At 37.1% G+C, this 27,443-nt stretch overlaps 2 protein-coding genes across 3 annotated transcripts in view; both read left to right on the top strand.

Moving 5' to 3' along the window:
- Positions 1-366: 366 nt before the first annotated feature.
- On the top strand, positions 367-8,481 carry LOC107721623 (OX-2 membrane glycoprotein). 2 transcript variants are annotated; one of them, XM_016529731.1, is made up of 9 exons: positions 367-424; positions 1,162-1,274; positions 1,381-1,456; positions 1,533-1,853; positions 3,053-3,382; positions 5,010-5,294; positions 7,482-7,583; positions 7,953-8,004; positions 8,131-8,481. In XM_016529731.1, the coding sequence occupies exons 3-8, from the start codon at positions 1,387-1,389 to the stop codon at positions 8,000-8,002; spliced, it is 1,158 nt and encodes a 385-aa protein (XP_016385217.1). In that variant the 5' UTR covers positions 367-424; positions 1,162-1,274; positions 1,381-1,386; the 3' UTR covers positions 8,003-8,004; positions 8,131-8,481. The 2 variants fall into 2 exon arrangements, with proteins under 2 accessions (XP_016385217.1, XP_016385215.1); XM_016529729.1 differs by having other exon boundaries at positions 7,953-8,481.
- A 17,085-nt stretch (positions 8,482-25,566) lies between these two features.
- LOC107721585 (nectin-3-like protein) overlaps positions 25,567-27,443 on the top strand; it is a 13,563-nt gene continuing 11,686 nt past the window's right edge. The window contains exon 1 of the mRNA XM_016529680.1: positions 25,567-25,760. Within this exon, the coding sequence (XP_016385166.1) occupies positions 25,697-25,760 (64 nt within the window). The 5' untranslated portion in view covers positions 25,567-25,696. The remainder of the gene's footprint in view (positions 25,761-27,443) is intronic.

The following is a 27,443-nucleotide window of genomic DNA, read 5'->3' as shown; positions in this document are numbered from 1 at the left end:
CTATATTACACAGAGTCCTCCACAGGTCTTCAGTGGGGGGTCTGTGGCATTACTGCAGGCTGTCCCCATAGTTGTTTGATCTCAACCTTACTTTTTTTTAATCCAAAAAGTCAGATAATTAGAATTTTTTTGTTTCATATTTGGCCATTGTTGCCATTTGAGTCAGAGCTGTGTGTGTGTGTGTGTGTGTGTGTGTGTCTGTGTGTGTGAGAGAGAGAGCTGAGATGCCTATGATGCCTGACAATGCTGTCTAAGTAGGCAGCTCAGTGAGTTGTGAGACGGAGCCATTACGTGCTTAACTCGGAATATGCAGTGGATAGTGATGGGTGGAGAAAGGACCGTTTGCAGCCCAGTTGGTTCAGTGTGTTGAAGAGTGTGTTGTGCATGTTCGGCTGAGGGCAGAGGGCATCTACACCACATAGAGGTATGTCAAAATATAATATTAATTACTTAGGCTTATCTGTAACACTCTGACCATCTTAGGTAACTTTTATATTAAACTTCAGCCTCATTTTGTATCTCATTTTCCCGAATGCCACTGTCAGATCAACTGATAATGCTGCTGTTTGAGTATTAATAAATAGTCAGTTTATTAATGATCAGTTTATCAAGGTCTAATATCTTTTTATTTTTATTTAGTATATTTACTAGATTTTATTTTAAAATGTAAATAGTATTCTGCATATGTCATAACAGAAAAATATATAGTTATACAGAAACATTATATATTATATATAAATATCAGTAAAGTAAGTTAGTTAACTGTTTTCAGCAAATCCTGTCTACTAAAGATTACAATTATATATTCCTTGTAGAATATTTTTGTACTGTTCAAACACAAATTAATGATGTTCTCTGAAATATGTAATTATTCACGACTGATGTTAAAACTAAACACAAATATTCATTCTTTATTATTTTGGAAAAATAATACAGTCATCAAAACTCTGAAATAACACAACTGGAGAAGTTTGAAGTTATCTTATACTTGAGCTGGACACTTATTGATTGCTTTTCTTTCACTATCCAATCCAGATTCAAATTAATTATTCATATGTAACCACCATTTCTATTTGTTTACAAACTCATTTTAAGCTTTTAAGTGTATATCGTTTCTAAATATGTTTTATATATTGTCTTTGTGTCTGTAATAGAACACAGATGGCAGCCCTTCAGTAAGATGTTGGAAACATCCCTAATTGACAGAAATCATTGTCTTCATTTTCATCCCACAAGACTGACCTGGACCGTTAAATGCCCTCTCAATATAAAGGGTACAAACGATTTAAAGATAGATAAAACTGTGGACTTTTAATTTTACAGCTATATCTTATAATTTGGCACTATAGTTACTGAAATACTGTGTTACCTTTCCACTAGGCTAAGATGTTTGTGGTCTCCTTGCCAAGATGTCTACAGATCTGTGTGTCTTTGGTAATGGTGTCCAGACTACAAGGTGCGTGATTGTAGTAATCTCTTGTTCTATGCGTAAGTGGTGCGTTTCAGTTGGTTTCAGTATTGGTGTGTCTCAGGCAGGGTTTCAGCTCCAATACGTCTGGAGGCCCTGGTTGAACTGCCCTTCACTCTGAGCTGTACGCTTGTCAAGGCCAGAGGAGAATCGGTTCATCAGATCCGCTGGCTGGATGTGCAGAACCAGACGTTAATCGCTTACCAGCCTGGTGAAAAAGACAGTGTGAGTGGACAACAGCACGTGGAGCTAGCTCCTTCACCACGAGATGCCAGTGCCGTCACCATCAAACGGGTCAGCTACAGGGATGAGGGCTGTTACACTTGCATCTTTGATGTTTATCCCAAAGGCTCAAGAGAAGGACAAACCTGCCTTACTGTCATAGGTGAGTCTTGGACAAGATGTATTTGGAGGATGCATCTACACACTTCCATTGACAGTGAGCATCAATGCTTTCCAGTAACACTTGGACCTTTTATTGTTTATATCACTATTTTGTTCCAGACTGTACTTCTGTGCATTAATAATGATGATTTTTTTTTTGTGAGTCCTTTTGCAGTTTACATTGAAACGGCGGTAGGTAGTGACAAGTTGTCATGAGTAAGTCATTGAATCAGTCACACGACTGATTCCTTAAAAAAATGCTGATTCACTCAAGAATCTGTGTTTCAATGTAAAATGCTGTGCCCTCTGGGCAATCATTATAAAATTAACTGTTGTTCCTTTTGAGGTGTAATTACAGTCATTTCTTTCTCACTTTGGAATGTAAATTATAGCTGCTTTTCTAAAATGAGACAGACTCTATGACATATGTGGCCAACAAATGCAACCTCCGGAGGACTATCCTTCGAAATAAGACACCGCTAAGGAATGAGTCATTGAATCATTCACTCAGAACTCATTGGTTTAAAACACTGATTCATTTAGGAACAAAACAACACTACCATGTAACGAAGGGGAGATCAGATACTGAATTTTTGAATCTTGTTCAGCAACATTTTATTCATCTTTATTCACGTCAGTTAGTTCATTTCAGCTGAGTAATGTTGTGTTTTCAATTGCCATATTCAAACACATTCACATTTGTAACCTTTGATCATATTTTGACTCAGGGAATCATTATAATGCACCCAAGCTAAACTATGAGAAAAATAAATTAGTAGTTCACCTCCCGTTCCTGGTCTTTCATTTATTTGTCACGACACTACAGATGCAAAATTAAGGAATCATTCATGAACTTTTGGAGATGCGCAATGCCCTGTGGATTAGAATGACATATTTAATACATAATTGATCATGTGGGGATTGTATTCTGGATGCTCCTTAGGCAGCTATTGTTATGTGTTGACACTGAAAATTGTCATCCCATCTTGGTCTCACTGAGACCTCTTTTAAATTTCGGTGCTTCTACGGCATTGTTGCAAAAACCCCTTTTAAAGAGCATATAGTTGTCTGCTATTAAGTAACAGATTACATGTACTATAGTTTAAAAATACACTATACTATAATGTATTTATAATTATGTATGCATGTGCTATCATGCTACTGTTAGTATAGTAGTGACTTATTTTCATTGTTTTTCAGCAAAGGTGATCTCAGAGGGCAATAAGACGGCAGTGGGTGGTAAACAAGCCTCTCTGGCCTGTCGGTACGGCCTACCGGAGAAAGTCAAGCAGGTGCTGTGGAAGAAGATTGTTAATAAAGCAGAATCCCGTGAAGTTGCATCTTTTGCAAAGCAGAGTGACCCTGTGATTGAAGAAGAGTTTGTGGACCGTGCGAGCCTGAGCCCTTCCCTGTCTGACACGCAGCTCACGTTATGGCCGGTCCGAGCTGAAGATGAGGCCTGCTACACCTGTGAGTTCCACATGTACCCGGACATCACTAAGAGTGCCACAAGTTGCCTCACTATATTTGGTACGTCCCTCAAGGCTTTAGTCCACAATTACAATGAAATCTTCGTAAGCTGGATGATGCTGATATTTGTTAAGCTGGTTGATGATGATATTCAGGGCTGCACCAATATTTGATATACTTGACGCTTGCTTTGTTTTTTGTTAGCATGACATAAAGTTACATTTTTGGGGCTGGTCTAAGCACTTGTCAATGTCAAAATGATTGAGACCAATCAAATAAAAGAAGGCGACATTTACTGTTCACACATACAAACATGAATTCCAGTGCAGCGCTTCAGGTGTTAATGGTATGAAAGTTTTATGACAGAAATGTTGAACGACATACAGCTGCCAGATATCCAGTGATGTAAACTACAGTACTCAACGTCTTTGTCAAATTTCACACAGCAAAATCCCCAGAGTTAAATCAACTCTGCTCAGAGTACATATTGTCCCAATCTACAGAGTGTTAAAGTAACACTGAAGCAGAGTTACCACTGTTGAAGATTATGTGATATGTTTTCATGTCTAAAAGCCTGAGCAGTAGTTGTTCATCTTCAACATTGTTAACAGCGGGTTTTCTTTACTAATGCTCACTCATCAATTAATTAATTGCTTAATTATCCCATTAACTTTAACTCGGCTTCAGTGTTACTTTAACACTCTGTAGATTAGGACAATATGTACTCTGAGCAGAGCTGATTTAACTGGGGATTTTGCTGTGCACTATTTTGAATGGAATATATAGGCTGAATCAGGTAACACATTATTTTGATAGTCCACTGTAGACAGCTAGGTAACTTTGCGACTAGATGTCAACTTAGAGTATTAGTAGATTGTCTGGTTAATATCTGCTAACACATTATTTTGATGGTATTTCAACAGACATTCTACTACTATGATCTTTGCAAGTTCGTGTCAACATATTCTACTAACCCAAACCCTAACAATATTTTGATATTTTGGCTTGCTGATTTTTCGACTCTGAACTGTGAAACACAAGTCTAGTTCAGTGTATGCAGCTGACAGGATTGTAGCAGAGTCGTAGAGAGGGCAGGACAAGGCTTAACATACACAGGACTGGAGAAAATGAGGACAACAGACAGAGAGAGAGAGCGATATGAAAGAAACTGATTGTAGGAGGGTGAGACTGTGAGATCTATGATTTATTCAGACTGTGGCCAAAGTGAATGACTGTGTCACTGTTCCACTAAACACAGTGCTTCTCTCTATGTGCTGCTCGCATTCTCCTGCTCTGTCTCTCTCAGATTGATGCTCACTTTGTGCCTTGTTGCTCTGTTGTATTTGTTCAAACTAGGATGGAGCCTTCAACGGATACTTAAAGGGATATTTTAACCCCAATGTCATGGTTTTGTAAGAATGTGAAATGCTTGTCCTTTGTTGGAATGCCAAGCGTATACCTCTTTTTGAGCCAGTGCTGTGGTTTCAATGGGCATCTCTGTAGCTTTGAACTACTGACGAAAATATGTGGGCTGCAAACAGTCAGAGATGGCATGCAGTTCTGTTGATTTACAAAGCCAACTCTTGCTTTTCAAGCCAACACAAATGGTTATCATTCAGTAGAGTCAATGCATGATTATGTGTTGGGTTTATACAAAACATAAACCTATATCCTATATCATTTACAGTCCTGCCAAAACCTCAAGTAAGCTACAAGACCACATCTCCAGGAGTGATCGAGGCTAACTGTACTGCCGTGGCCCGGCCACAGGCTGAAATAGTGTGGAACGTGGAGGGGAATAACCAGACCATTGGTCCACCTGTGACCACTGCTATCCAGCAGAGTGACGGGACGACTCTGGTCATCAGCACCTTGACCATCCAGGCTGGACTCCTGAAGGATGTCTCTGTCAAATGTCTCGTTCATCATAAAGGACTGGAGACTGCCATTGCTGTTTCCATGAACACTAAAAGTGAGTGTTCTTATAATGCACATTGATTACGAATGTTTATATGGAATACATTTGTAAATGTAAATTTTCCTTGATTGGTTTGAGGTAAATGGGTTCATTGTGCTTTGAAAACATACTGTAGCTTCCAAAAAGAAACATCCAGTGAAACCATGCTGCAAAAATGTCTTGTTCTGAAATTGGTAATAAAAGTTTAAATTATATTAGTATTCTGACACCAAAATGAGAAATGATAAAGAGTCATATACAGAGTCTTGAAGGCAAAACAAGAAAAGAAAAAAAAAACTGTTTAATTTGAATTAAACAGGTTTCAGGTTTTCTGGGCTCATCATTCAGTGTTTTTCCTGGCCCTTGCTCTACGTTCATCTCTATAAGAGCTGCTTTTTGGACAGAATGCAGAGCGACGCTCAGGAAAACTCATCTTTAAAGCCAAGAAAATACTACCTCTGTAGTTTTTTAAAAGGATGGAAGAGGAGCAGAGAGCCTGATAAAGGTCTGAGGCTGTCATAGCATGCATCTGTCACCGTCCTGCTGGTGAAACACTTGGCACTCTTTTTTTCCGTTCTTTTCTCCTCACATATTTAGTGATCATCATAAATTATATATATCATTTGAAAGCTTACAAACTCAAAATTCATCCTGTGAAAACAATTCTGACATTGTGTAACTATGGAAATGGCACTTTAAAATCTTTTAGTGGTCTCCTCCCTCTTAGTGGGCGTTTTCAAGTGTCATGTTACAAAAAGTATTACGGTATTTTACAATCAAAACTTTTTGTGATCTTGACAAAATACATATCGTTAGAAAGGTCTGAGTCTCAAGATTCCATATTTGGTGTCATAGAAGTAATATTGAGAGAGAAATTTGTGATGGAAAAAATGCATTAAAAAAAATTCTATAGAGTTTGGATGTCACCCGGTGGCTATTTTTGGTATAACGTCTAAACAAAATTTCATTTTTTTATATCAACTTCAAATCTGGTACATCATTTAGTTTAACATATGGCTTTAATTTTAGATTAAAAAATATGTTGTAAAATATTTCTTTTATATACAATAAAAATATAGTACAGTACATTTTCTTTAAAATGTATTGAAATGTAAACTTCTATAACTTTTTTAGACTTCTTTTTTTTTTATGACTTCTGCAATAATCTGCCTTTTAAAAGAGACCAACTGTAGGTCTGTATTCCAAAGCGTTCATGAATTATAATAATTTAAGTCTGGATAGCGCACTTTTACGTATATGTTCAAAAATGGGGGGTGACATGGGGTTTTAAATGAATTACATCCATTCATTGGTTTTTGTCTTTGTCAGTATGTAACATAGAGTTAGTTATGCATATGTTCCCTGTTTAATTTGACCTTTGGCTGCATCTCTGTTTAAAACTAGAGAACTTGTTGTCATTGCAGTAACAGTGTTTCTTCAACTACGGGCCACTTTTGGCCCTGTGGAATTTTAGAAAACAAACTCATTGTTGGAGAGGGAACTTCTCACTCTCTTCACACGCTAGTTTATTTGTCCATTAAAATTGTCCAACAGTGGACATACATGAATCACTGGAGAATGTAGCCATTTTCAAATTGTCATTTCCACCATCTCAAAATCTTCAACATTTTTTTGAATAAACTGGCAGACTTTGTCTTGCTAAGGCTGATTTCATAGTTAGCAGGTACTGTATCTTAAATACAGAAAATTTAATAATATTTTAATACTTTTACAATTTGACAGAATTGGAAAAGATTTTAAGGTTGGTTGGGTTTGGGACCTAAAAAAAAACCTGATTACTTAAAACAAACTAAAATAAAACTCTACTTTTTCCCAAAGTTCCCATTTCTCATTTTCATTTAGTTTAACGTGGCTAAAATAACTAAAATTTAAAACTGAAATCAAAATGAATAAAAACTCTATAGTTTTCAAAAATGTCAAAAATAAATGATGCAAACAAGGTAAAAATATGATTCTGTTATTTATATCACTCCAACACCTCCATATAACATGAATAAAAAAAAAGATAAAATGTTATATTTTTATAAAAATCATAACATCAACAGGACACAAAAGTGGCCAAAGTTGAAGAAACATCCAGTGATTAAATACTCAGAAGCCATTCCAAAGTGAAAAGGTAACTGAAAACAAATGCTCGAAAAGTAGCATCCAATCTGTGGTTTCCTCTGTTTCTCTCACTAGTTGGCACAGCGCTCGCTATCTTGATCTCTGTGACTACTGTAGCGTTCCTTCTAGTCCTCTGCCTCTGTTTCTGTTTGTGGAAGTGTGTCCTGCGTAAGGATGGTGAGTATTTAGAACGCCATCCAAAAGATGAATGAAAACAATCCAGAATAGCCAAGCCAAATGTTACATCAAAATCATGCAATCAATTTAATATACAAATATTTAAAGAGACACACATTTCTGTCATCATCAAGCCAACCCTCACCATGCAAAGGTTGATCTTAGCTCTCTCAGACGGCTGTCATGACACATTCACACCAGTTCTCCTGTCCCTAAAATAAGTGAATGTTTTTTTCATCTTTACCTAAAGCCACTCACAACTTCATCAGAGAAGAAGTGTCATTGTATCATATGAGTGCATGATCTGCAGTAAATTAATCACGATTTTTGTGTGTGTGTTTGTGTTGTTCACATGTTCTACATGAGCAGAGCCTGAAGAGCATCAGGTACCGAGAAGACAGAGAGGGACAGACAGTTGAATGTAGGCGTCTAAGCCTCTTCCTGTGACCTATTTCTGCTTAACTGTGATGACCTACTTCCTTCAACACATTCAGATCTGATTTACTGATATGGGATATTAGTCAAGTGTTTGGTCATGTTTCCATAGAGTGAATCATTTTGATTGTGGCAGACGACAAGCTTCAGTTCTCTTTACAATACGGATATGCTGAGACACCGGTGAAGATGAAAATCTACTGTCATCATGTTCCCTGCTTTTCCAGCCAAAGAATCCCAGTGACACATCTCTACATTTTGAAGAATTTCTAAATCCATCACTAATATGAAGGTTGCAGAAGGCATTTTTATCTTGGTACAGAGGGGAGTTTAAACTTAGTATTTGTCTGTTTTAATACCCATTTGACGGTGTAAAAGGACAACAAAAACTTCTCAAAACTTCTTAACTTCTTGAATTCTATGAAAAAACAAACAAACAAGAAAAAAACTTAGCTGTTTACTCAAAGAAAGTGTAAGAAAACTTCATTGTTTCATCATTGTGAGTAATTAAAATGTTACAGTGAATTGCACTCTATTGAAGAAAAAACATTCTGTCATATCTTTTTGGATTCTGATAATTATATTATGATCAGTTATATTCCTTTATAGTTTATAATCATGACTTTGCTCTGTCCCTTCATTTTGAAGGTGGACATTCACTCTGCAGATGAAAGGATGTAAGTCCAGTGAGGTAGACCGAGCACACAGTTGTTTTTCATTAGATTGTTCTTTTTTAATGTTTAATGATTAGGCAGACTGAACTAGAGATATAGAGACTAACTAGAACTATTCAATTTAAGTTCTTCGGTCTCTGAGCCCAAAGCAATGGTGGGAATAGAGCTTGTGACCGGCTCGTCAAAGCATTCACTATATCAGTGGAAATGCATTATCTGCGGTCTGGTGTGCAATTAAATGGCTGACAAATACTGTGGATCAGCTGGTTTAATTACTGGGAAATCGTGTTGCTTTGATTGTTGTATTAATACACATGTGCAAGCCAATGTAATGATAACAACTGATAAAGAGTTTTTATTTTGTCCTATGTATGTTAAATGTTTTGTCATATCCCTGAGGAAGTGAGAGTATAGGCCACATTTAAAATGAATAAATTCACTCTAAATTCTTTCTATTCAGTAACATAATGTACATAATGTGAAATAAAGTACATTGTTTTCCTGGTGTAATATATGGATGCTGTATTTATTGTGTGCTTCAAGCTGGAAATTGTAAATTATATTGACAAGTATTTAGTGCATTCCTGCACCAATAAGCAAAAGTGTCCATGCTTTGATTTTATTGAATCTAGTATGAAATTGATCAAATTCTGTTCTATTAAATGACATGGTATGGGTTGTACAACATATGCTTTGTCATGTAGAGGTTTATTCCATTGGCGTATTGATGTTTTTGAATTATTAAGGGAAACAATATAGAAAAATTAATTGTCACACTTTATTTTAACGTCCAATTCTCGCCATTAACTACGACTTTTGCCTCAATAAACTCCTAATTACTGCTTAATGTAATGTAGTTAATCTTAATGTAGTTGTTAAGTTTAGCTATTGGGTAGGATTAGGGATGTAGAATATGGCAGTGCAGAATATGTGCTTTATAAGTACTAATAAATTGCCAATATGCTAGTAATATCCATGCTAATAAGCAACTAGTTAATAGTGAGTATTGGTCCCTATACTAAAGTGTTACCAAATTAATAGATGACACAGTAATAATTTTAAATATTTAAAACAGTGACTATTTCATCACATGCAGAATCCATTAATTGTGATGCAAATTTGCTGGCAAAGACATGAAAGAGGAAAATGAAGTCCAGTACATGCAGTTCTTTTATTTGTGGAATATTCCGTTTTCCACATTCTTGATACACATGGGATTACTTAAACCTTCTGAGAGGGAAACTTATTTTTCTTTTGTCCTTGCTCCACTGGTCCTTATATGGGAATATTTTAGGTTGTTTAAATCAGAATTTTGATTTAAAAAAAAAAAACAATACACTTAAAGCTGGCTTTGTGTTCCTGTAGCTGGTAAAGCAGGTTGCTTAACAATGCCTTTTAAAAAAAAAAAAAGAAGAAAAAAAAAAAACTTTTTTTTTTTAAACTGGATAAAAGTCTTTAAATGCTTAAATGTAAATGTGATGTCAGTTTAAATAACACATTTTGGTTTCTCACAGTGCTTCATACATTCTGACAACAACATTGAAAAGAACATTTTTGTATCTGCATTCCCGGAAAAATGTGTTTCAGCTTGGTATCTTGCCAAATTGAACTGATTTTACACTGAAGAATTCCAGATTAATAGATCTAAACCTGCCCTTATGTTCTCATGTCAGACGGCTGGTGCAACAGCTTTGTTCAGTTGTGAAAACAGACAGCAGTTTGTTCATGAGATAACAGAGAAAGGCTAAGTAGATTGCATGTGGCCATGTGACTAACAGCTCAAATTCTGTTTCATTAGACATTTATTTGATATGCATCTGTTTTGGCCTTGTGACTCTTCTGGCTTCCTCCAGTCTGAGAAATGTCAGGTTTAAGGTCAAAATGCACTACACAACTTTTAAAACCTGAACAGATTATTAGGCATCATACACTTACTGGCCTTGGTAAATGGTTTCAGACACAAACTGGCATCATACACTAAACAACTAAGACTTTCAATTCATTCAGAACACAACGAACTCTAGTTGCTAGAAAATGCATGACAAATGAAAACAGTATACGTGTCATAAATATTCAAAATATCAAACATGTTTGATATCCTCAACTGGATGGAATGGTCTGATTTAATCTGTGAGTAATTTTTGAGCCTTTATGTTGAAAGTCGACACATCTGAATATTTGGTTGAAGTGTTCTGGAACAGTGTTGTAAATACAACTTAACCACTGATTTCTAGTCGTGTCCCTTCACGACATGGAGGCAGCAGCAACAATACTACAGCGAGAATAAAAGTTACGCCTTCTTTCTTTGCGTGAACATTTGGGCGGTGTTATGCAAATCTTCCCACATCGTGACATAGATATGTGGGGGCGTGTTTAAACGAGGCGTTTTAGGTAGGCGTGGTTGACTCTTAACTTTTATAAAGAATATCTCTTTGGATTTGAGACTTTAGTCTTTGCAACTTTACAGATCTTCTTTATACACCAAGAGCTTGTAACACTCCAAAGAGAAAGGAAAAATTGAAATCGCATCATATGACCCCTTTAATAAAATATTGGCTATAGCTTTGCAATCAGTACAAAAGGATGTGGTGATACAGTTGTAACCATAGAAGAACATTCACACAGAGTAAGTTACTTCACCATCTACTGGTTTTTTATCAAGGGTCAGATTTTAGTTACGGTGAATCAAGCCAGACAAGTGAGACATCATTATGTGGAATAATTCATAATTAATTGTTCTGTTATATAACATATCTCTGTAGAATATCAAATGCAACAGTCATTACATGCATTTTTTTTCATGTGCTTTCATTTGTCTGAACTCATAGATGTGATCAAGCTCCAAGCAATACGGAAAACGAGTCCCTCTTAAATATAAGCCTCTAAAAAAAACGTATTATACATTTTTCAAAAATATCAATGGATGATCAACTACAAGAAAATTATATATTGTTGTAAAATTACAAAAAGCTTCAGGTCAATGGGGAGTGGTGTGAAGTGATGGAGAGATGCATATACAACCTGGCTTATATTTATTCTGTACATTTATTTTGTCATTCATTGGTTTGTGAATGAGATTGACTTCTCTGCTAACTTCTCTTGAACTCTGCTAATTTAATTCTAACATGACATGCACACTTTCTGTCCTGACTTTTCTTTCACTTTAAATGCTTGGCAGTGTGACCCAGGTATAGACCTTTCCCCCACTGCTGTATGTATTCCCCACAGCTTTCAAATGGTTTCAAACTGGTTACTCTTAGTAGACTGAAGCAATATTTAGAGCAATGGCGCCATCTACTGGAGCCAGTTGCATAAACAGCCACTATATTAAGACTGTCTAACCAACTAGAAGTTAGCCAAGAGGCATTCCCCCACTGCTGTATGTATTCCCCACAGCTTTCAAATGGTTTCAAACTGGTTACTCTTAGTAGACTGAAGCAATATTTAGAGCAATGGCGCCATCTACTGGAGCCAGTTGCATACACAGCCACTATATTAAGACTGTCTAACCAACTAGAAGTTAGCCAAGAGGTAATTAGTCTTACTTTTCAAAATTAAATAAGACCAATTTACATTTTTATGTAACTGACTTTAAAAAGTTACAATCAGTCTCAAATTTGAAAAATAGATTAACTTTTAAGACTAGTCTAAGCAACTGACCACTGGCTTTAGGTGTTTTTCCAGTTCTGCCAAGGGATGCATTGAGTCAAATTTAGTAACATTGCTCTTAGGACTCAACAAGCACAACAAAAGTGAGACATCCAGTTAAATTGGACAAATAAGTTTCATGATCAATTGCATTTGCTTTTTGTGGGCTGGACTTAATGACATTTTAAAACAACTTGTTCCCCTGCCTGTTGATGGCCCTCGAGGGAGGCTTCAGGATTTTGTTAAGCAATTGCTGGTAACACTTTATTTTATGGTGTCCTTGTTACACACGTTACATGTACTTACTATTATAATAACAATTAATTATGGATAATTACATGCAAGTAACCCTAATCCTAACCCTAACCATATAGTAAGTACATGTAGTTAATTAATATTACTCAGTACTTAAATGTATAATTACACTGTAACAAGGACACCTTAAAATAAAGTGTAACCCTATTGCTCTCTCGGAGTGGTTTCACTTTCATTGTTGGTGAGGTGGAGGAGGACGATCTATGCCACTCGCATACTACAGACCCTGAGCCTGAGCCCACACCTACCTCAGACCCTGAGCCCAATCCCTCCAACTCCTACTGTAATGTCATCCCATCATCCCCTCTAATGTAACATTCCTCATAATCTCCTGCGTATTTAAGCTCTAAGTTGGTTCTGTTCATTGTCCAGTATTGTCTCCTCCATTTTTAGGTGTTTTTCCAGTTCTGCCAAGGGATGCATTGAGTCAAATTTAGTAACATTGCTCTTAGGACTCAACAAGCACAACAAAAGTGAGACATCCAGTTAAATTGGACAAATAAGTTTCATGATCAATTGCATTTGCTTTTTGTGGGCTGGACTTAATGACATTTTAAAACAACTTGTTCCCCTGCCTGTTGATGGCCCTCGAGGGAGGCTTCAGGATTTTGTTAAGCAATTGCTTATGTTTGGTTCTGTTCATTGTCCAGTATTGTCTCCTCCATTGTTCACTACAAATATGTTGTGTTTGTTGCTCCTGCATTCTAGGATTGTTGGATTACCTTCTTTTTGGTTTCTGTAAATAAAACAGCTGTCAAAGATTGTTATGCTTACTCAACTATTCAAATTGTCCTAAGTAACACTGTAACACTGTTTTGTCAATTTGATTCAGCCAATAAATTCATAGAGAAAACAGTTTTCATATTCAGGACATTTTTCAGTTAGTAACACAATGAAGTGATCTATCATGTTGGAAGCCATATAGTTTTACAGGACATTTTCTGTCAAGTGAATCTTGCCTGCATTGTTTCTGAAAACGTAATCACCTAAGAAAGCAAAGATATCTGTGATATAGTTTTGAAGGCTGTACATAGACAAATGTAAGAGGAGCTGTTTGACATCACAACACAACAAATAACAATAATGACAAAACAACAAAACTTTAAACAAATGTCAGCAAGCATTGAAACAACAGTAACAAATTAGTCATGCTGCAATGCATGCTGGTAACTCACCCTTAATATTTCAGTAAAATTGTTCAATTTAAAATTCTTTGTTGAGCTAGCTGGGTCTGACTAGTTGGGACAACATTTGGCCAAATTCTGTTGACCTAACATGATTTTTTTGTGTTTCAAGTAGTTTACATTTCCTAGTATTTGTGACTCAAAAAGTCCTATAAACTGGAAATCACCAAAACACAACAAAAAACAATCACTGTGTAATGAACATAGCTGTTACCACTGTAACTATTCACTTTTTCATTTTATTAGTACTCTTTGTTGTACCTTCATGGGCAATTTCTGAAGCATCAACATTGATAAACAAAGCAGCAAATAATATATAACATCACAACATACACAAACCCAGGCATTAGCAATACAGCATTTCCTCATGTATTTAAGATGTAAAGAATCTAAATGCACCTGTATCTTTGTGCTTCAAATAAGTATTTATGATCAAAACTGCATTTGAAACAAAACATCTAGAAGCATTTACAGTCCTCCACTTGGAGGCTCGGTATACCAATAACCAACCTGCCAATAACTTTTTTTTCCAATATATTTTATTTTGAGGGAGTTACATATCTGTTCACTGTAGTGAACGCCATGCATGAAAGGGTTAAATGTACAGAGCCTATGATATTTGACCCTAGGTTAACTCCCTGCAGCTGTGATTAATTTTTTTATCCATAAAACCAACAAAAAGTTAAAACAGATTCAATAAAAAATCTTTAAAACATTACCAGTATACATTTGTCCACATCCAAAAGGCTTATAAAGTGAATATAATCAATTATGTGCAAACAAGATTTGCATTTTCCACCCATTTTAACCTATCATCTATTACCGTACTTCTCAGCTTCTTTACTAGCAATAACTAATTTAGCTGGAACATCAATAGTATTGTAAAAATCTATCTTCATTCTCGGAAACATTAAGTTTTATGTTTTAACGCTTAGACTAGTCCTCAGTATATGGATGTGTTGCATCAGACACATGTGATTACTGGTTTGAGTTTCACTTATAGAAACCTCACCGAACTCACAGCAACGATTTTCCGTGATGTAATGAGGTAAACCATGTGATGATTTGTACTGTGCAGTGTGAAAACATGCATACATCTCCTGCTTCCTGGTAGACAGAATATTAACACTAACAGTACTGTATGGTTTCACATAACTGCCTCACTCTTTAAGTTTGGAGACTTGAAAATGTTGTGAACTTTGCCTGGTTATGCATTACCCGCAGACAGAAAATCAGGAGACCCGGATTGATGCATACTCTGATAACTCCTCCTGTGTCTGACGGGGTGTAGCAGATGATGGTGTTGGTGCGAGGTGATGCAGAGATGCATATACAACCTGGCTTGATCTGCTTTCTCTCCTCTTAGACAAAGGATCATCACTACAATCTGACACATATGATGTAGACTGTCCAGGTGGTAACGTTAAACTGCATGTGTTGCTGTCACGAGATTCTTCTGAGTACTGGACACAGACAAATTCATCATGCTTCAGAACACTGGGGCTTGGCGACGACCAGACAGATGTTGCTGTATACTGCAAATATAATAGGGGAATCATTGTTGTTGTACATTTGGATATGCAAAATTTAGAATTTAAGATTTTACTTTTTTATGAGTTGGAATTTGAATTGGAGTGAGAGGCAGAATGTGCTAAACTGCAATTTAAAGAAATTAAACACAGTCAGACAACAGAATATTACAGAGAACTTCTTAGCTGTTTTGTTTAAGGTTCCCAAGATGCTCTTGCTTAACTCTATTTTGAGGACTTAGGGGTAATCTAGAGCATTCTGGAAAATTATGTGTTCATGGACCGAGATGTGAAATGATAGGTTAGTTAATTAGTAAATACAAATAAAATTAGATTCATTAATTTAAAAAATCTACACATGGCATTTTAAACATTATTTGTTAATGTCAGTTGTATATTAAATTTAATGTGTGAAAACGTGTTGTGGGTAATTTATAAAAACATTACACTCTAAAAAATGCTGAAAATTGGGCTGTTTTGACCCAGCGGTTGGGTTAAATGTTTAACCCAACCTTCTGGGTAGTAACCCAACCACTGGATCAAAACAACCCAATTGCTGGGTTTGTCCCTATTTTACCCAGCACTGGGTTGTATTTAAGCCAGCATTTTTTAGAGTGTACTGTTAATTGAAATTCTAAATTTGTAAAATCAAAATCAAGGTACAGTTCTATCTTGCATACCTCAATTCAAGTTCAAAAACTGAATTATAATTTAAAATGCATTCAATTCAGTTCTGAACAATTAAAAATGTACAGTACATGTATTTTCACAACAATAATCAGTCATTTATAAAACGTACCTGAACCTGCGATCTCTGTGCGTTCTTTCTTCTCGAGCCTGACAATGATCATTAAAGAGACAAATTCAGGATCATGCCAAAATGCAAATATCTCAAAATAATGGAAAATGACACAATGACTTACTTTTAAATCCATTAATACACAGGATGGAGATGAGCATTACTATGACAACCAGAATCACTACACCCAAACAGATAAAGAGATACGGCAGCCACCATGGACCTGAATCAGAGCTGCAATCAGTGTTTTCTCTTACTGCAGTCACTAAGAAAAGACAATCTAGTGTCATTTTCAAAAAGGAGAAGCAATGTTAAGCTGGAAGAGCACCTACATATAAATACAGTAATATCATTTATTTTTTCATGAATTGGATCATATGAAATCTTTGAGAACATTCACATCAGTCTTTGAATAGATTGAAAGAAACTGCTCTTACTGTCAGTGCAAGGCATTTCATCTTCCAGCATATCATCTGCAAAAGTTCAAAAACTGCTTTAGAACTGTTTAAAATTCATTTGAAGTTTCATATAATTACCACAGATGGTTCTGATGGCTTCGGCCTTACATAATCACATTTGTTAACATAAAGTGTTGAAAAAATAGTTACCTGAGACAGAAATATTAATATGATGGCTAACTGTAGAGAAGTTTGAGAACATCAGTTCACATCTGTACAGACCGCCATTATGCTTTGATATGTTTGTGAAAGTTAAATATGAAGACAGTATCTTTGGATCGGATGATGAATAGTTCTGTGATGTTGACATTTGATCTGCTTCATATACTGGAATCCAATCTTTCAAGTTTTCTTTTGTCCATGTCACATTGATTGTCTGTTCATCACAATACATCAGATTGCAGGAGATCTTCAAAGGCTTGTTTATGAAGGCTTTATAGACAGTCCCTCTCTGAACTTTAAAGAGAGGACATTTGGGGGCATGACCTAAAATATATAACATTTGCAGCAAATGTATGAACACAATGATAACAGTAAACTGTTAGAACATCATTAAAATGAGAAAATGCTACGGAACCGAACATTTCTTTCCAACGGAGGTGCAAATTGTTTTCAGCATGCAAAGGTTGTAATAGCACATATGCTTTAAATGTAAAACTGTAAAGGAATGTGTTACATTTTTGCAATTATGTCGGCAAATGAAATGTGACTGGAAATCTAAACTAAATTGTGGTTTTAAACGAACCATTGTTGTTTGTTATGTCACCTAAAATTTACCTTCTGCATCCTCACATTTTGTTCAACTTTTACTAAAAGAAAATTCAATAGAATATTGATTACACCAGAACTAGTCAGTGAAAATCACAGCATCAATAGTCGATTTTGTCTTGGACATCATTCATGCTATAAACTCACCTTGTGCGTCGGTGCTCACATGCAGGATGAAAACTACCAACATGTCAAGGAACAAAGCCATCTTTCTCAGGTACAGCCAATGCATCTCAAATACAAGCCAGGTATTTCACAGACAGTCTCAAAATATAAATTCATCCAGTCTAATCCTTACAGTCACCATCCAAATCACACGACTTATTTCTGTCACTCTGTCGTGCTCTTCAATTATGTTCATTCTTATACTTGTGGTTTCCATTTCCTTTACCTACGCAGCATGCACTCATCCTGCTCTCTGTGCTTTTGCACATGTGTTGAGCTTCACGTGTTTTTGGACAGGAGAGTTTTTGTTCTGTTTTTTTTTGCATACTTTCTAGAGCACAAATATCATGTGTTGCTTATTCAGTGCAAGTGAAAAAAAATCTCACACATCCACAGTAATAATAACACAAATTGCTAATATTTAATAATAATTATAAATAAGACCCAAGGCCTCAATTCCAGCCTGATTAAGATGAAAACCCTCATTAGATTTTTAATGGTTTCTGTCAGAATTTAAGACAATCATTCAGCATCACTCCATGCAACCATAAGCATGTGACTGGAAGAGTGCATTAAGTTTTAAAGTGCACAGACAGTTTTAAAGCATCTCCTGTGTCATGTAACTCACTCCCTCTGGCTTCAGAGGCTCACAAGAGGCCTGCAAGAACTACCACGGCCCCAGTCTTCCACCTTGTTCAGTTAGATCCACACTTTGCAAATTCTCTGTCCACTGCAATGTTACAGTCTCAAATGTGAAACTTAAGTCTTTTGCATTTTGTTCTGTGTTATGCATCTGAAAATTCCCTAAATGTAAATGTATGCTAATTACTTGTTCCATAACTGGGTTTCAGAGTTCCAGCTTCTTTTGTTACCTGTGCAGTGCATATGTATTTATTGACTAATTTATTGATTTTTTTATTACCATGGTCTATTAGACAATGTGTTAAGTACGGTACTCATTTCAAAGCCATACAGAAAAAAAGACAAGCTTGTTTCAGTAACTCAAAACAGTAAAATATAAATGCACATTTGTATTAAATATGTCAAAATATGTTATGTCACAAATATGAGAATATGTGTAATTGTCACAAATAAAATCACATGTAAGAAACAAACCCACAGTTACCAAAAAATGTTTCTTGTAAATGCCTGTAGATACTAGCAGCACAGTCAACATGCCACATCAAAAATATACCAAAGGTGACAACAGGATACAAATAACAATTCTCACTGCTTCCTTTATTCCCTTAGCAGACATTTTAGTCACATGCATTCAAGGTATAAAGTTCATCAGTATGTGTGTTTCCTGGTAATCATATTTGTTGTTTATTAACAAATCAAGGATTGACCTTAATGAAGTTTTTGGTTTCCAGTTAAATGCTTCAAGTCGACTTTGGTCAGACATTCATGTGCTCAGAACGAAGGACTCTCTGAAGGACACATCAGGTCACACTCTAGTGCTTCTTTCGGTAAATTTAACAATAGTTGCTCCTAATATCAACCTGCACAGGACCGGTACTTGCCTACACAGGAACCTGGACCACAGATGAGTCTTGCTGACTCAAACTTTCCCATGCCTTTACACTGTTTTTTTCTCTGAGAGCTATAGCTGTAGCTGTACCACATTGTTCTGATATTCGACATCAATATGGTGAAGGTGAGCTCCATCTTTGTCTGCTTATGGCAGGACAGTTTTTTCTTCAGTGCTGTTGAACAGGAACTGTTTCCAGGAATGGCACAAATGTGCATGACGCTTCAAGTCTCTGTATTCAAATCAGTGTACTCAAATAATGCACCTTCAAACTTCATTGTTTACATTTTAATTATATTGTGCACTATATTGCAAATAAACTACAAACAAACAAAGAAACCCATTCTTTTATCTCCTCACATTGCTTCTTACCTGCCTCACAGTCACATTCACCTTGATAGGCCCATTAGGGTCTTTGCTTCTCTCAGGTGAGAATCACATCAGTATTTTTGTCCACTGACACTCCCTCACATTCGGCCTTTCTAACACAAAATGTGTCCCACAAAAGTTAATTCAATATATTGTTTTATCGGAATGAGTGGGCAGAATGATTTTCACATCACTTTATAACAAAACCTCTAGCCGACAAAATCCAGTATTTAAAAGTCTTGTGGACATATGTTTAGTATGTGGTTTCTGGCCTTATTTTTTTTTACCACACATAAACATAATTTTCTCAAAAATACAAACATGTACATATTTTACATATTATTGTAGCACAGTTTGTGCTGAATACAATGCAATGAGACTATAAGCAACTTAAAAAAACACAAATGTCAAGGCATGTTAAAACTTTTCCAAGGTGCAAAAACCCCCTCAGGCCCCAGCTGACTACAGGTTGTCCTTCCATGCATCACTTTTGGTAAGTACTAACCACTGCATACCAGGAACACCTCACAAGACTTGCCTCTTTGGAGATACTCTGAGTTTTGTCTTGTCAGTGCATCACTATTTGACTCTTGTCAAAGTCAATCAGATCTTTTTGCTTACCCATTTTTCCTGTCTTCAACACAAAATTAAATAACTGACTGTTCACTTGCTGCCCAGTATATCCCACGCCTTGATAGCGGCCAATGTAACAATATAATACATTTTATTCACTTAACCTGTCAGTGGTTTAATTTGTGGCTTACATTTACATTTTAAATGGGTGGTAGGCCTAATCAAATAACAGTTACATCTGAAAAGTATTTTAGATTACCAAAGTGATTACTTTGAATTTAAATGCCATTTATTTCATTTAATATTACTGTAAAATGCTTGGAATTTTTTAAGCAATGAGGCAACTGGTGATTCTCTGACTCTGACTGTTTAAAAAAAACGTGTGCAGCCTGTTCAATTAGCAACCGGCAGAGTGCAGACGCTAGTCAGGATTTTAAAAAATGCAGGAGAAAAAACCCCAATGCATTTTGTCATGGAAATACAAAGACAGTTTTATTTACAAATGTGGAAAAGGATGTAACATCACAGTGCAGTGCAATTTTGTTTCCTGCAGCAAAACTTCTCTCGGCTTCAAAGGAACATCTAACCTTGAAAAAGCATCTTATAGTAAGTTGTTCATTAATCTTTGAAAACATGTTCTCACGCCACACGCACTTTTTTCTCACACAGGGCTAGTGAGGTTTGTTTGTATGAGTTCTTGTTTTTCTAACATATGGCATTAACCAATATCAATCGAGGAAGAAGAGTGCTGTTTTCCCGAATGTTAGCACGACCGCAAATGTGATACTGATTTTATGCCATTTTTTTTATTTAACCAGGAAAACCTCTCTGAGATTAAAAATCTCTTTCACAGGAGTGTCCTGGCCAAAACGGGCAGCATTTTAAAACAAGAATTCAAAAACAAGAAGTTAATATTAAGAGACTTACATTAAAGAACAGTATTTCTGATTTGCTCTATATCACCAACAAAAATAGTTCTATTATATAGGTCTATTAAAGGGCACATATTATGCAAAATCCACTTTTACATGGTCTTTGGACATAAATGTGTGTTGGCAGTGTGTGAACACAACCACCCTACAATGATAAAAATCCACCCACTCCTTATTTTTTAATCCTCATTAAACCAAATCAGTCTCATTAGACATGCCGTTTTGATTCTCTGAGCAGTGTGATGTCACATTGCTCAGGCCCCGCCCACAGTCACTGACTGACAGCGCCGTATTAGCAGAGACCCCGCCCTGAGTGAGCCACACACAATCCGTCTTGTTTATCTTCATGCTAGGGCATTTAAAAGCATGCAAAATAACATGCAAAATTTCTCTCCTGAACTGGACCTTCACTTCCATTTTCCTTTTCAGTCTCTTCATTTTTCCTGATATTTTCTAATTTGCCTAAATGTCAAAATTATTACAATAACAATTACATCATTACAATATCTTTATAGTAAAATCCTAATACTGAACATGTTATTGCATTATAATGAGTCATATTTTTCCCTTACGAAAATTAGGCCTCACCATTGTTAATTTTTGTAAGGGTTCTGTTGTTGTCTGCCCTAGCTCCTTCTAAACCTGTTATAAAACGATGTAAATATTTGTCTGCTAAATTACTACTGTAACATTACAATAGATAATAATGATGTCCTTTAGCATAGAGTGTTTTGAGTGATGAGTAATGGGCTGCTACTGCTAACAGAACAGGTGCTAGCAGTTTAATACTTATCTAAGTAAACAAAGATAAAACTACAATAGCCTATTTACAGATGAAACTGACCTGCACTTGAAGTACTGAACAGGTCAGTAGTTTTGCCTCTCTGCTCCACCTGGGCGCTTTCACTCCATTCTCGAGTCTCTTGCATTGATTTCTCTGATCGAAACCATTTGGCGGTTGCCGGGTGTACCGACGAAACATGCTACCTATCAGATTGTGCTACCCAAAATATATTTGCATTGTTTTATGGGTAAGTTTAGGGTAAGGGTAGATATGGACGGGGTAGGTTTAGGGTAGGGGTAGGTATGGACATAAAAAAAGCCTCAAACCACATGAATAAGATGCTGGTAGCACAATCAGGTAGCATTTTTCGCTATCGATTTGTGCTACCTATCTTTTTAATGGGAGGTAGCACAATCTGAGCGGGTAGCACAAATCGTCAGAACACCGGTCACGACTACTATTTTTTATCCAATGGCGAACTCTGAAATAATCGCTTTAGTACATTCGGCGCCATCTTCTCGGCGGGCCATTCAATATTTAGTTTGGCCACGGCACGAGTTACCACCTCCGAAAAGTTCCTCATACTGGGGCGACTGAGGGGGCGATTCCTCATCGACGCCCACCACATCAACCTCCTCGGAGGAAGACAGGCGGAGCACCGAGCCCGCTCCCCGGGGGGAAGTAACCGCAGCGCGGGCTTCCGATCCCGGCGAGCGAGCGCTGGATCTGGCGGGTGAGGAAGAAGATAGGGACTCGCCCGTCTCCATTCCCTCCGCCAGTTCCAGCTGCGAACCCCACGAGCGTAATCGCCGCTCCGCCTCGGCGGAAGCGGGACCCGCACCGCGGGGAGCGCTAGCGAAGGCACCCTCCTCAAAGAGTGCCCTCCGGGAGCGGAGAACATGCATCGCAAGACGCTCGCAATGCGGGCAGTCAGCTCTCTCAAGAGTCGACTCAGCATGCTCCGCTCCCAGGCAGACAACGCACAGGCTGTGTGTATCCCCACCCGTAATGAAACGCGGGCAGGGAGGAACACACAGTCTGAAACGCTGCCCACCTTCGCCCCTTAACTGGTGTTTCCTTTTCTCATGTGCTTTTGACATTGTATATCTTTTTCTACTATCTTTCTTTATTTTCTATGGGACAGACAACACCAAATAAGACTCACAACTGACACACACACAGAGCGCTTGTTGAATGACAGAAAGCTGACGCTGGTCTCACCGCACGTGCTTTTATAGCTTCCTGGTCATTACGTCACCCGCCCGTGACGTCTCGCCCATCTATTGGTCTGATTACACACGAGGTTCAGAGCCGGTCACGCTGAAGGGCGTTCCCGAAGCATCCTCCGACGCAGCTCGAGTTCCTGAAGAGGAACTAACATTTCTTCTTCTTTTTTATTGCTGAAGAGTTTAACTTTCTTCTTCTGCGTTCTACTGTACAGACGTGAATTTACATTTCATTCAGCCTGAGGCTTTTGGTGTGAAAGGGCTTTTACATTTGCCAAAAATATAACTTTTTATATTAAAAGCAAACAAGCAAGTCCAGCCCAGATTTTAAAAGTAACGCAAAAGTAACGTAACGCATTACTTTCAATAAAAAGTAAATAGGTAACGTAATTAGTTACTTTTTTAAGAAGTCAATATTGTAATGCATTACTTTTAAAAGTAACTTTCCTCGACACTGCTGACAACATTACTGATAATGTTGCTGAGAGCAGTGAAGTCTTGTGCTTTTTACCAACATAGTTAAACGATTCGGTGTTTCCCGAAACCATAGTTCAAAAGAAAACATTCGCATACAGTGTCGCAAACTTACGTGGAAGGAACTACAGCTCTCGACCTGTGATAGTCGACCTGTGGTTAGAAGCATATTTTCTAGTTAGTAAGACATATGGACTTAAATAAATTATGCTTTTGGGCACAATAAGCAAGCTAACATGCAGTACAATCTATATCTTCCATTCTATTTAAATATATATACATTTTAATCGATCAATTTTAGCGGCTTATTTTTACATAATGTAAATAGAATTTATGGCTGTTTGCACTTAGTGTAAATAGCATCTGTCGCAAAGACGAGATGCTTTACACTTAGTGTAAGTAGCATCTATTGCTATTTGCACTTAATGCAACATACTGGTAAAAAATTTATAGCCTGAATGTACTGTAAGTCGCTTTGGATAAAAGCGTCTGCTAAATGCATAAATTATTATTATTAATTAAATTATTAATAACCACTGCCTTTGAAATAAATCCCCAGCAGAAGAGTTGGATGTCTGCGAGCAACACAGTGCTGTTTGTTTACTAAATGAATCCGCGTTTTGAACCAATTGGCTGAGCAAATGATTCAGTTATTCATAAAATCACTTGCTTCATTCCTTAATGGATCAGTCCTTTTGAACGAATCAAATTACTCATTAACACAGTGATTTGCCACCACCGACTGGCGGTTTTAGTGTTATATTTAAAACATAATTACCCAAGGTATTTAGATTAAGTTAGCCTAACCTGAGTAATCCAACGAAATATGTTACAAAATACTTTTAAAGCATGTATTTTGTAATCTGTAGTGAAATACATTTTTAAAACTAACCTTCCCTCCCAACCCTGTAACTAATTAAATAAATGCAGATAATGTGTGCACTCCCTGTGTGACAAGAATGATATTACAATAATAATATTAATAATAGAATAATACTCAATTACATTTATATATCACTTTTCTCAACACTCAAAGTGCTCTTTAAATCGAAATCTCCTCAACCACCACCAGTGTGCATCATCCACCTGGATGATGCGATGGGTTGCAAGATAATGCGCAAGAATGCCCACCACACACACCAGCCAATTAGAAGATGTGGACATGAGACAGTAGGCGCGTTTCCATAATAGATTTGCGCAAAACTTTGGAGATATTTTATAAATGTCGATAAAAAAAAGTAGGCTATTGCGAAATGACGGCGTTTCCATTAACCAATGTTATGCGACTAAAACGTAACATTTTGCCTCTCGCGATAAGTCATGGCAACGGATTTTGGCTATGTTTATTCAAAGGAGGCGTATGCGTGTATCTTTACAGACGCAGCACAGAGAGCCGCTTCAGAAACGTGCCTGGCGCGGCTGGATTCTGGAATAAACACAAGCATTGTGGCCGCAATCAGCTTCAGTGGCCGTATCAGAGCCACACTGCACCCCAGACGTGTGCAGTGTAAATTGTCTAAGCATTAATGGTAGGGAGAGCCCCTTATACTGGAGAGCGTCCACGTATGATGTGTTTCTTGGAGGCTATAGTACATTGAAGTATGATCATATGACTTTTTACATACGCCATGTGACCTGTAAATGCGAAAAAGCCGTTTCCATTGCAGTTTTGCGAATTATACATACCTTTTTCGCATTGCCATTCGAGCGTAAACACTTTTTTTGCGATATATGGGCGTTTTTGCGAAATTTACGCGTTTCCATTCTATCTTCAATTCGCAATTTCAATTTGCGCAATTAGAAGGGTAGGCTAATGGAAACGCGCCTGTAGCATAAAAAACTGCTCGCTGAGGGAATAAATAGACTGTGGTCTCAACAACAGAGGAGGACTTCGAGTAGGCTATAATAATAATTCAAAAGCCCAGGTAGTTTTTCTTTAAATTATGCCTTCTGTAAAATAATAATTTCGGTTTGTTAATTCTGAAAGACATGCAGCCTAATAAAGCTGAATTTAGAATAGTGTTAGCTACTTAACTAGCTTGCCCGGCTCTGATTGAGACGAAACGTGAAGGAAGTTTCGGTTTAGCACTACGCGTTGTGTGTTTATCCAAGTGGCTCGTCTTTTGAGCGCGGCTGTTTTTAGACTGCGTCTGTCACGGATTCGCTCCCTGACTCGTTCAGTGGCACTTACTGAAGGTGACAAGAACTTTTTAAGGTGACGGTGTCTTCACTCAGTGCTTGTAATAGATATGTTTTCCCGTCTCTTCATTACGACGACTGTTGTTTATTTTCTTCTCAGCGGTGGGACAGAAGGTAAGCGATTAACCTCTTTAGAACATGTCTGATCATGTAATAATTTGCCATATATCGTGGTTTATAACTGGTAAACATTGGTGGAAATGCAGAAAGTTTTATTCATAATACGGCATGGGTTATTATAGCTAAAGTGAAAAGTAATCTGATGACAGATTCATAATTTAGGATAGATAAGTAAACAAAAAAGGCTACTGCATTCTCAAATCAAATCAATATACCATATTCTGATTTAATCCAGTCCGTAATAGTCTAATAATGTGTAGTTTAGCCCACAACGACTTTGCTGATGCGTTTAATTTCTTCTGATATCATTTAGTTTTCTTTTTGATTATGGGTAAGGCACACAACACTTCTTAGAGGGCTTATTTTTTTTGTAGCCTTATCAGGTGCGGGGCAGTTTCAGTTATAATCACCAGAGACAGGGCCGTTTCTAGCCAATTCAAACTTTGCATGCAACAATCAGGCAGCAATTGACAGCACTCTGATCTAGTGGCATACAGGCATCGTCAGATTGACATTACTCTAGCCCAATAATGTTGGGGGATCCAGTGGGGGCGGCAGTCATATTTCAGGGTGACCGTGCCACTCTTTATCACAACCCTGCTAAAAGTGCCAGTACGTGCGCTCATTGGCGCCCCTTCAGCTGGTGGCGCCCTAGGCGACCGCCTAGCTCGCCTATGCCTAGAAACGGCCCTGACCAGAGATGACTGATTCCTATACTGTCATATCTGAGGAGTTGTTAGACCCTACTTGTTGCAAAATTAGCCTAATGTAAAAAGTGTGTGAAATGGTTCATCATTTGCTAAACTGATGTGGCTATTTTAAATAATATTTAATTGTACTTAAAATAAAATGATATGGGGGGGCTATCTGAGGGTTGTTCCCCCTAAAAATATGATTAAAAACCACACTGTGTATTGTAAATACTAATGTTTAATACTTTAAATTATTGTGTAAGTAGTAAAACAACACAAACGCAAACGCAAACGGGGCAAAAATGTGTTATAAGTTTAGAAACATTTTGAGTCTCCTCCTCCCTTGCCTCACAGTGCTTTGGTCCAAATGCCTGCTTTCCTCTTTCAGATCACACATAGGCCTAGACAAGTCTGGTGAGAGAGAACAAAGTCAATAGTTGTGGAACTCCAGTAAAAAAGGCTGTCAAGGCTATTTTAATCATTAAAGGGGTGGTTGACTGGTTTTTTATAGGCTTGATTGTGTTTATGGGGTGCAGTCTAACATGTGTTAATGCTTCGTTTGTTAAAAAACGCATTATTTTTCACATACACATCTCCCTCAGAAATACACGATGGGCTCTGATTGATTAGCTGGCCCAGTGTGTTGTGATGGGCTAAACTGCCTCTAGCATGCGTTTAATAATAAACATGATATTATTTCAGTTCTGTTGCTTTTATATGAAAATAAATATGATGAACAAGACACTCAAAGTGCTTGCTATTTAATTCCATACAAAAGGTGTAGGCCTATTTATCATCCATTTTTACTTTAATACATGTATTTTAGATTTTATAGAAATATGACAACAATCACATATCTCACACAGAGATCGCACTGTCATAGTGTTTGGGAACATTCATGCATCATTTAAAAACATAATCATATGAAATCAGATAAAAATAAAATATTTTAGAAGAGAACCGCAGCATCACAGTTGTCTGAACG

The sequence above is a fragment of the Sinocyclocheilus rhinocerous genome, unplaced genomic scaffold (genome assembly GCF_001515625.1).
Source record: "Sinocyclocheilus rhinocerous isolate Xijiao unplaced genomic scaffold, SAMN03320098_v1.1 scaffold30, whole genome shotgun sequence".
Taxonomy (NCBI): Eukaryota; Metazoa; Chordata; class Actinopteri; order Cypriniformes; family Cyprinidae; genus Sinocyclocheilus; species Sinocyclocheilus rhinocerous.
Note: the sequence above shows the minus strand (reverse complement) of the source record. Positions and strands in the feature narration are given on the sequence as shown.

Bases quoted from the DNA above. Each gene is read 5' to 3' on its own strand.
- LOC107721623 (XM_016529731.1), top strand. From the start codon at position 1,387: ATGTTTGTGGTCTCCTTGCCAAGATGTCTACAGATCTGTGTGTCTTTG. The intron at 1,854-3,052 runs GTGAGTCTTGGA...ATTGTTTTTCAG, and splicing joins AACCTGCCTTACTGTCATAG to CAAAGGTGATCTCAGAGGGC. The intron at 3,383-5,009 runs GTACGTCCCTCA...TATCATTTACAG, and splicing joins AAGTTGCCTCACTATATTTG to TCCTGCCAAAACCTCAAGTA.